Source organism: Ctenopharyngodon idella, chromosome 13 (genome assembly GCF_019924925.1).
Source record: "Ctenopharyngodon idella isolate HZGC_01 chromosome 13, HZGC01, whole genome shotgun sequence".
Lineage (NCBI taxonomy): Eukaryota > Metazoa > Chordata > Actinopteri > Cypriniformes > Xenocyprididae > Ctenopharyngodon > Ctenopharyngodon idella.
Window position 1 is genome coordinate 30,162,410 of NC_067232.1, and position 11,001 is coordinate 30,173,410.

The 11,001-nt window shown below is 40.9% G+C and overlaps 1 protein-coding gene and 1 long non-coding RNA gene across 3 annotated transcripts in view; one reads left to right on the forward strand and one right to left on the reverse strand.

The window, feature by feature from the left end:
• Positions 1 to 7,784, reverse strand: part of LOC127524398 (uncharacterized) — a 30,929-nt gene extending 23,145 nt beyond the window's left edge. Inside the window, exon 1 of one of the 2 annotated variants that reach the window (XR_007933042.1) lies at positions 5,876 to 7,784. This is a non-coding gene — a long non-coding RNA (uncharacterized LOC127524398). The remainder of the gene's footprint in view (positions 1 to 5,875) is intronic. The other variant, XR_007933041.1, reaches the window with a different exon arrangement.
• Positions 7,785 to 9,969: 2,185 nt separating this feature from the next.
• On the forward strand, positions 9,970 to 10,962 carry LOC127525365 (trace amine-associated receptor 6-like; the record flags this gene model as incomplete). The annotated part of the gene is made up of 1 exon (XM_051917859.1): positions 9,970 to 10,962. A coding segment is annotated over one exon (993 nt), but the record flags the coding sequence as incomplete, so codon positions are not given.
• Between the last annotated feature and the right edge of the window lie 39 nt (positions 10,963 to 11,001).

Sequence of the window (11,001 nt, forward strand, 5' to 3'; positions counted from 1 at the left end):
GTTAAAATGAACATAAACATGAGCAAAGCATAGTCTCGAGTGTTTGGAGAAACCGCTCTAGTGCTTCTTAACAGTCCTTGTGATAAGAGCTAGAGAGCTTGAGGGTTAGGCATATTTCTTTCAACATTTTCCCAAACAATTTCCTGGGTGTAAATTTGGCTCCTAGGTAAATCAAACATAGTAAAAAACTGCTTTAGCTTTAAAGTATTTTGATGTCTGCTTGTGGTGCATTGAACAGCCTAACCTGTCTGCTTAATTTTCTTCTTGATACCTTGCAAGATATTGTTGATCTCTCAAACACCTTTTTTTGATTTCCCACTCAGATCCCGAGAAGTGTGAACTTCACCTGAACTTCACTCTAATCCCATGGAGTTGTCAGGACATCCCCTTTAATGTTGACATGATGGAGTTGCCATGCTTAAATAAAAATAATGTATTGATCATTTAGTGAATTTATTTAACAATATATTTACATTTTTTGTAATGTGATCTTAGTACTATTTCAGGTCTTGGAGTCTCTACTAATGAGCTGATGACCCGAATAAGGCCATCTGAATCAGGTTAGTTGAATAAGGTGTGTTTGATTAGGGAGAGACAAAATGTGCACTGTTACGGACAAGCTATGGGCAGTGAATGACTTTCCTGAGCTAAATGTAACCTGACATATTGTTTTATTGATGTATTTCTATGGCTGAAACACTAAAACACATAATTTTCCTCAACTCCTCAGTAAAACTTGATCTTAGTTTTGTGAATAGGTTTAAAACCCTTGAAAACTTCCTAGCTAGGAACTATTTAGAGAATTCGTAGTGAATTCAGCCCCTGATCGCCAGTGTCCTCTTGGCTTTCTTATGATGTAATGATTCTTTGTTCAGTCCTTTTGAGACCAATCAGCACTTTTCACCGAACCAAGCTGTTTATATGACAAAATCTTTAACTCTCCATGGAGTCTATTAGCACATGAAAACATTTGTCATAAATAATGATGTCCCATTAAACATGATGTTGAAGCCTAGCAATTAAAGGTGTTAGATGCTTGTGCTGATGCAACCAGAGCTGTTGTAGCTTACATCCATTCCCCTTGGAGGAAGGTTACTTATCATTACCCTAAAACACTTTACTGCTTCTGTAGAAAACAAACATAATGCTCTAGTTGTGTGCAGTGAAAAGAGTGGCAGTTGTAGCAAATGGAAATGAACAATGCATGAATGTGAATGCTCAGTGGATGCAAGGTTGTCTGTAGACCCTTTGTTTGCATTTATATTGTTTGTTTTAAGTTACAAGAACCATTTAGTGGAATGAATTCACAGAATATTTACACTGATGGCTGCAATACTGGCATGCAATAAAGCACCAGTTATGTCTGTCTAATTAATAACTTTTACAACCTGCACAGCAAGTTTACTTGGTTACAAAAAGTTTACACACACGTCGGAGCCAGTGCTCCAGCATATAGTACAGCAGCGCTCTGGGCGACCCAAGTTTGAGTCCTGAATCAAGATCCTTTCCAAATCCTGTTCCCCTTTCTGCTCCAATTGCTTCCTGTCTCCTCTACACTGTTCTGTCCAATGAAGGCCAAAAATATATCTTAAAAAAAATACACATGAATGTGTTAGTTAATAAATAAAATGTGAACAATTATAGATTATACTTGTAACTTGTAGTCATTTTTGATGTGTTCTGTTTGTATTCTTAAGTAATTATTTTTCTTCTGAATGCGTTGCAGAGATAGATATTTCCATGATATCTGTTTGTTTCATTAAACCAGCCAGCTAATTTTTCAGCATGTTTTAACACACACAAAGTATAATTGTTTTGGTTTAGTACCTGGCATACAAAGGGAAATGCACCCTGTAATTTTGTGATAAAATGCCTGTTATCACAAATGAACACAAAAATAGTTAATTCAGACAAGTGCTGAGAAAGCAAACAGGTAAAATGTGACAGGGTCTGAATTATAGCCACATTCAAAGTACACAGTAAAGAGTTGAAGTAGGGAAATCATTATGTATTGCAAGTAAAATCTTTTGCTACAGTAAATGTGCTTTTCATTGCACACACGACACTGAGACTACTGCTCACCACCACATTACTTAAAAAAGGGTAACTCGTTGACTTCATCATCAATTCTTAAGACATACACTGATGAGCCAAAACATTATGACCACCTGCCTAATATGCTGTTGGTCCTCCATGTGCTGCCAAAACAGCTCCGACTCACTGAGGCATGGACTCTAAGAGACCCCTGAAGGTGGCCTGTGGTTTCTGGCACCAAGATGTTAGCAGCAGATCCTTCAAGTCCTGTAAGTTGTGAGGTGGAGCCGCCGTGGATCAAACTTGTTGATCAAGCATATCCCACTGATGCTCAATTGGATTGAGATCTGGGGAAATTGGAGGCCAGGGCTTCAACTTGAACTCTTCATCATTTTCCCTCAGATTCCTGAACAATGTGTCCAGTGTGTCAGGGTGCATTATCCTGCTGGAAGATTCATGTTCATTCTGTAGTAGTGAAGATGAAGGGATGATCGTGTTCACTCGTGCTCCGCGATGCCGTTTGTCACGTCACATCAAAAAGCGTCAAAACGGCATTTATTGTTTAAACTTCATGATAAAATGGGCAGAGTTTTTACTGCCCTCACTATGTGTAGGCAGACATAGCTATGCAGCAAGCTTAACACTCCTCCAAAAAAGACTTGAGACAGAACTGAATCCAAGTGCAATTTAATGGAAGCGGTGTAAAACTGCAAAAGACAACAGTAGAAGTATAGATAAGCATAAGCAACTTCTAACGCCCGTTTCACACTGCAAGCTTAAGCGGCGCGTGAGCGTAACTACATCGTCACTGCAGCTGCAGAGACGTGCGAGTATTCACCAGTGGCGGAGGCAGAAAGTGGATGTTGGGTGGGCCTCTAAAAGTGTGGGTGGGCCAGAATAATTCGCATCATCCCATGTTTTTCAACTGGCTTAATTTGGGAGGGAAAAAAAAAAATGATGGACCGTCCCTCAGTGGCGTTCTTGTCACATGACCTGCGGTGCGTTTGCGGCATTCTGAAAAGTTGAGAATTTTTCATTTTGATGCGCCTGGAAAACGCACTGCATGCGCGTCGCTTCCATTATGAGCGCGGCTGCCGCGTGCCTATAGGCTACATTTGAAATAACGAATTTGAGCGCCCCTGAGTCCTGTATCGACAACCTGCCATACAAGTGGCTTATATCAGTGGCGTAACATAGTAATGACGGGCCCCAGTGCAGCTATTATGACGGGCCCCCTGGGCTGCACAGTTATGAAGCACACACGCGCTTGTCTAGAAGGGAACCTTACGCAAATTTGTGTCTAACTTACTTAATTTAGACCAACTAAAATATATTGTTAGACCAACAATATCTTATCAATTAATTATGTAGCCTAATATAGACATGTATTTAAGAAATTTAATAAAAACAGAATATTGCTTCAGTCTTATTCAAAGGCCGCGGAAACATGGGTTCGTTTGTTACGCACTTCAATCCATTCCACACCCGACGTTCTTGGTGTTCTTACTATTTATTAAATATAGGCAATTGGTTGATGAAACATTGACTGAAATTAAGATACAATTTCTACAAAACGAAATTCACTTTAAAGAAAGGCTTACCATAAAACAAAACTTAATGAAGTGGTCAAACTCATGTCTGACCCGCTGCATGTCTCCCGACATTGCATGCGCATCCGTCATGCTATTCACTTTCATAATCAACATAGGTGAAATTTAAAAAATAATATTAGGCTCTATAGCCTAATATTTAAATATAAATATGAAACTAAATTGGATATTTTTATCCCTCTGGCCGACGAATGCGCCGGCGCGTTCTGATGGATTTTTTCCTCATGACAGAAACAACTTAAAATAGGCCTTTCGTCATTTTTGGCGATAGACTACAGATTGGTGCAAGACTACAAATTGTCTACTTTTATTCGTGTATGCTCACAATAACAACAAAACCTTGTACTTTTGTAAAATAAAATAAATAAATAACAGAGTGCGCTTTCAGCTGTCTCTCTGCGAGAATCTTTCTGAAACGTCTCAAAAATTAACTCAAACACAGCGAATAATTGTACCTAAAAGAAAGAAACATCTCCATTCGATAAGAAATTTGTAGGTCTGTGTTAAATAAGAGGCGATCTATCCGCTGGAATGTGTTGTTTTTGAAATCATGGCCAGTGCTCGTTCTTGGCGCTCGTGCACATGCGCAGTCTTCACACAGACAGAGCGTTTCGTTCTGGTAAAAGCACAAAACAAAATGCACACAACGTGTCCTTGCTCTTGATGTACAATCACTGATGAACACCTTTGGTTTTAATGAGGAAAAAAAAAAAAAAAAAAAAAAAGATATGAGGGTGGATTAGAACCCAGAACCTCAGAAAGGCTTGCCAAAAACTCTACCACGAGACCACTACGATACACAAACAGACTTGACGAATTTATGTATTTATTATTATTTATATTTATTTTAATATTTATATTAATAAAGTCACTTCGTCGCCAGGGGCCGCTTGCGATGTTGCAGGACCCACGTGCGTTGCGGGCCTCCCCGCCTCACGGGCCCCAGTGCGGCTGCAGTTACTTACTTATATGTGTACATTTCAGAAAACCCCTTGCTCACAAATTACATGCAAATTTGTGGTGGGCCAGGCTAAACCTATAGCTTACCTTGTGTGGCTCTTGTCTGTTCTAAACAAGTCAGAGTCGGCTGGGTTTTGGCGTGTGACGTAACTGAAGAAGAGACAAATTAGCATATTCTTATTAAGAGCTTTTAATGCATGAAAAAAAAAAATCAAATTTAAAAAAGTTATTGAAGAATTGTTAAACGTTAGAAAACTGTTTTATTAAAAAAAAAAAAAAAAAAAAAAAAAAATTATATATATATATATATATATATATATATATATATATATATTTCCTTGATAGTCTTGAAAGTTTCTTAACATGGGGAGGTGTACAACATTCGCATATAAACGTAAATAAATAAAAATAAATAAATAAATAAATAAATAAATAAAAGCCTCGTGTCATCCATTGCTGCACATGAATGAGGTAAGCTTTGTGTTTTACATAATCTGCCGCGTGCACATGTTTACAAGACAGCATACTCGGGTTTGATTTGGGAATGCTGCAGCCTAATATCTCTCTGTGTAATAACTAAAATAATGTTTATATATCGTATTTTCCGGCTAGTTTACTTTAGTTTTTTTTTTTTTTATATATATAATACACCATACTTTAACCCAAACTGAATAATTAAAAACAAGTTTAAATGGGTAAATCTTCTATAAATATTTTTGATTCTTAATTTTCTTTTCTGTCATACTCAAATTCTTGTTAAAACACATTAGACATGCTTATTCTGTCCATTTTGAACACTTTCTGTGTGAAATTTTATTTATTTTGTTTATCAAAAGTGTGCTTTCACTTTAATTGAGCGTCAGCAACGCAGCAAAAATAGACTCGGCGCCGAAACCCCTGCTTCACTGCTGCTTACGCGACGCTCCTGCTTGACGCTTACGCGCTGCTCCTGCTGCTGTGTGAATGCGTTGCTTACGCTTGCAGTGTGAAACGGGTGTAATAATAAATAGCACAGCCTACATAGCAATAGCATAAATAACATTACAGGGCACACAGCTTACATTTCCCTTAGTATGCAAATGTTCACACAAGCTTCAAAATACATCATTGAAAGATTCTTGACAATGAATACCCAGATTACAACATGAATCCAACAAGCTAAGGAGTACATGATAGTCTTGTATATACACATGCACACTCATCTAATGTCTCCAAATACAACACCATGATCTAACAAAACACCAAAAAACATTCATTTAAAAAACACTTACAGACAATGCCTTTTCCAAGAGTAAATGAAGTGTGGATGGAGATTGGTATCGTCTGTGTGCACTCTCAAACATCTCACACAAAATGGCTGAACAGCACATGCTCTGCTTAAATATAGGCATGTCACCACTAGGGGTCGCTAAATTGTGAAACTGAAGCTGAGAACAGCATAGAGTTTGAAAGATGGCACTTTGTGAAAGTAACAAAGCACAGAGCTTATTGTGATTATTGGTGGTTAATGCTGGTTAAAAAAATAGGTTAGGCTAAAAAGCACGCCCCCTTCTGGATTGGAGTGTGGATCGCCTGTATTCATTGTCATACTGCATGAACCGAACCGTGACGTCCGCACCGTGACGGTTTGGAACGAATACATGTACCATTACACCCCTAGTAACAGGTATGTTCTGTTTGTGTTATAGCCATAAGAAGTTACATGGACAATGTCACCATGCTCCTCCAGACAGCTGCGTGCACATCCAGACTACTTAAAAGGCTGGAGGAGCTGCTAGCATGGGCTTGGATAAGGATAAAGCCAGCTAAGTCCCGAAGCCTTTCGATCCGTAAGGGAGTTAGGAATGATTACATCTGCATCTCATTGAGCTGTGAGAAAGTTCCCCTCCTTGTGCACCAACCTGTCCAAAGAAGACCCTACATGGCTGATATATCTGACATTACCTCATCAACAGTCCTGAAAATGGACAGGAAAGCAAACAGCTACATCAAGATATGGCTTGGCCTCCCACGTGGCCTTTCCAACGTAGCACTGTTTGGGAGGAACATCTTGGAACCATCAACTGGCTAAAGCATCTGGAGATTGTTGGGTTTTCACAGACAGGAAGAACAGGTCTTGTATGGTGATCTGCACCCAAAATGTGGTCCAAAGCATGCACAAAGAAAAGGAAAGACCTGGTGATCAGTAAAGTGTGGAAGATGGAGGAGGAGAGCTACAAGATCAGAGCCGTGTGTCTACACCAGCAAGGCAGATGGACAATCTGGGATTCTATCAACAGAAACATCACATAGGCTGATATGTGGAAGATGTCCCAAGCAAGGCTTAGCTTCCTCATAAGGGCCATGTATGACATCCTTCCCAGCCCCCAGAGCCTACACTTTTGGTACAGATTGGAGGAGAACTGTCATCTCTGTTCCTCCCAGAATCCAAGCCTCCAGCACATCCTCTCTGGGTGCAAGGCAGCATTGATCCAGGGCTGCTACAGATGACTCCACAACCAAGTCCTGTGCAAGCTTGCAGAAGTCCCGGAGACACGCAGACTGGAGGCAAACAGGGCCCATTCAACAACATCCCAGCAGTGGATCCACTTCGTCAGGCAAGGGGGAGAGGGCCAAAGCAGCAGCCTGAAGGAGTGGTCTCTCCTGTCACTGGGAGGGGAGTGGAGAATGGCAGCTGACCTTGACCGCCAGCTGAGGTTCCCGGTAGAGATCACCGCAACCTCCTTACGGTCTGACATTGTCCTCTGGTTCACCCCTGTTAAGACAGTCATTATGGTTGAACTAACTGTTCCATGGGAGAAGGGGCTGGAGGCTGCCTTTGAGAGGAAGAAGGAGAGGTCCACAGAGCTGGCAGCTGCATGCTCTCAAGTTGGGTGGAGGGTTCTTACCATCCTGGTAGAAATCGGCTGTAGAAGCTACATCAGAGCATCTACCCAGCGGCTCCTGAAGCCACCAGCCGCAAACAAAAGAGGGCACTCAGAGATCTGGCAGAGGAGGCAGAAAGTGGGAGTTTCTGGCTTTGGCTCCACAGAAGGGACAGAACATGGGGTAAACAGGGATCCTAGGACCAGCTGCGGGGGGCAGCAGGAAGACGTCCCTGCTGCTGCTCCACCACCTTGAGATGTTCTGGGATTAAAGGAGCGAAACATCAGTAAAGGGTGGCTCGCAGCAGATGACCCCACAGCTGGTCCAATGGCACCAGCAGAGGTGCTTCTGGCAGCGTGCTCAGCAGGTAGGCATACCTTTGCTGACAATATAATCTGTTTCCTTTTGTTCCTGCGTTTCCTTCACATGCTCTGTTCCTATTTCCTTGCTTGCTGTTGCTAGTTTGTTGCTATGGCTACTCATTGTTTAATTATGTTCACCTGCACCTCCTTGTTATCACCTGTGTATTTAAGTCCTGAGTTTGTTTCAGTTCATTGTCTGGTGTTGTTTGTGGTTAGCATGTATTCCCCGCAGTGGATTATCTTTTTTGTTTCGTTCATTAAAGTATATTGCTGAAAATTGATCTTGATATTGATATTGACTGACAATTGATGGACTGTTTTTTGAATGGTCTGGATTACAACATTAGCCAATTGTTGCCAGCAGGAGACTCCAGCATGACCCTAGCACAATATTTGGATATTTGTGCTGTGGATGTGTGGCTCATTTTATACTGTCAGCGAGGTGGAGGACGACGGAGCCACTCTGCTGCAGCCCTCCCAGTCCACTCCCTCCATCATGATGTCCTCAATCATCTGCACTAAGCCCATCCCCACAATTGAATTAGAACCAGAGCCCACTGCAGACCCAGAGCCAGAGCTGATGCCCACCATGGACCCAGAGCCAATGCCCACTACAGAGCTAATGTCTGCAGTCATGTCCGTCCAGGATCCTGAAGTCTGATCAGGTGTGTGAGCCGATTCCTGTGTCTGTTCAAGTGGGAATATTAATAGAATATGAATCCGTGGTGTGTAGCCCTGCCCATACTCCTGATGCTGATGTGGATGAGGAATATGAAGAGATTATTTCCAAACCTGTTTCACTGCCCAGCTCCACAGCACCATGTCAGTGTTGTTGATGATGCTCCCACCCAGCCTCGCTCTCCCACCTCCTCTACATATGCTATTCAGTTCTTCAGCCTTGTCTACGCTGGCTCCCTTCAGCCCTTCAGATTCTCGTTCACTGGCATTGCCTAGCAACTCAGATGTGCCTGAGGCTTCCAGTTCACCAGCTCTGGCAAAAGATGTGGTTTCTCTGGCTTCACCTCAAGCCTCCAAGCCCGTCACTCCACCTTGGCTCCTCACCACCTTGGATCCACCTAAGACCATCATCCTTGTGGCTCCACTGGGCTTCCTTATCCCTCTGGCTCTGCCTTGGTCAGTCAGTTATCTCTTAATCCAGTGATGTCCAGTCCTGCTCCTGGTGGGCCACTTTCCTGCAATGTTTAGCTCCAACCCCATTTAAACACACCTGAACCAGCTAATCAAGGTCTTACTAGGCATTCTAGAAAACTCAAGGTAGGTGTGTTGAGGCAAGTTGGAGATAAACTTTGCAAGACAGTGGCCATCCAGGAGCAGGGTTGGACACCCCTGTCTTAATCTAAGCATAGTTGAGCCAAAACTGTTCAAGGACAGATCATATTTTATGAGAACAAATTGTGGTCATAATGGTCATAGTTTTTTCAACACTTGATAAAAAAACAAAAAAATTTATTTTAAAATCTAAAAAGACATTAAACTACCACTATAACCAGCAGAATAGTGACCAGCAATCACTGTTTTAATTTTTTTGTCAATTTTTGTACTGTAATACGTAGGAAAAGTCACAAAGTCTCATGAAATACAAGAACTTTTCTTCAAATTGCTAATGAAATTAGACAGTAAGAAAACTGAAGCTGTCAGTCAGTTCAGCACAAATTCAGTGAGTGTGAAAACTCCCGTTTTAATCAATGAATCTGTCAAAACTGCACAATGAATCTTTAGTTACATCTCCGCTTTCTTTATTATAATGAGAGGATTTGTGCACGTGCAGAACTTGGTAAACTTGTGCTAAATATAAACCCATTCTGCGTTTTGAGAGATACTGAATGGATTCTCATGACCGGTAACTTAAACACCTCTGATGCTGTCTTACATGGGCAGAATGTAGGATTAAACAAGCTTTATTAGATTCGCTAATCCACTATACTGTATAGATCAGATTGATCAGGTTTATGAATATTTAACTAGTGGGTGGGTTTGAGAGATGAATAATCAAACCGCATGTTGAACGGGGTGGTCGCTGTGCTTTCTATATGTATAAAACTGAGTCATGTCAGTGACAAGAACCAGGGGGCTAAACTGACAAGCATCCTCACACAGAGTCTGCTCTTCAAAGTTGATCCAACTGGGGAGTGACAAACATGGACAATCAAACAGTCCAATACTGCTTTCCAAACAACAATTTGTCTTGTACCAAAAGTATCCGACCTGAAGTGGAGTACATTTTTGTGTACATTTTTGTTGCTGTAACATCAGTGTTCACCGTGTTTCTGAACCTTTTGGTGATCATCTCCATCTCACACTTCAAGCAGCTCCACACTCCCACCAATGTGCTGATTCTCTCCCTGGCAGTGGCTGATCTGATTGCAGGACTGATTCTCATGCCAGTGCAGGGAATGAAACTAATTGAGTCATGCTGGTACTTTGGAGAAATATTTTGCTCAATATTTCCTCTTATTCTTTATGTGGTTGTCGTGGCATCTCTTGGTAATATGATTATTATATCCGTGGATCGATACATTGCTGTGAATGACCCTTTGCGATATCCAATGAAGGTCAATAATAATAGAGCTGCTGTTTCTATTGTTGTAAACTGGATATTCTCCTTTTTATATTCATTTTATCTTTTGTATGAGTTTTTACTGTATCCAGAGAGGAACCACACATGTATTGGAGAATGCATTCTTGTTGTTACACTGGAAAATCTACTAATAGATGCTTTTGTTTGTTTAGTGGCACCTTGCTGTATAATTATTCCTTTATATGTGAAAATCTGCTTTGTAGCAAAACGGCAAGCGAAGCATTTAAATTCAGTCACAGACAAAAAGGCCAGATCAGAAAAAAAGGCTGCAAGAACCTTAGGGATTGTAGTACTGGTGTATCTTCTTTTTTGGACACCGTACTACATAGTTACTCTTTCTTTTGGGCATGATGAAAATGATGTTCTTATAATTAACGTAATGTATTGGATGTTATGCATGAATTCCTGCATGAATCCACTTATCTATGCAATGTTTTATCAATGGTTTAGAGTGTCAGCAAAATACATTTTGACACTGAAAATATTTGAACCTTCATCAGAATACTTAAATCTGTTCCCAGAAGAGAAATGATCACCTAAACTATTGCATGAAATGTATGAGGCACAAATG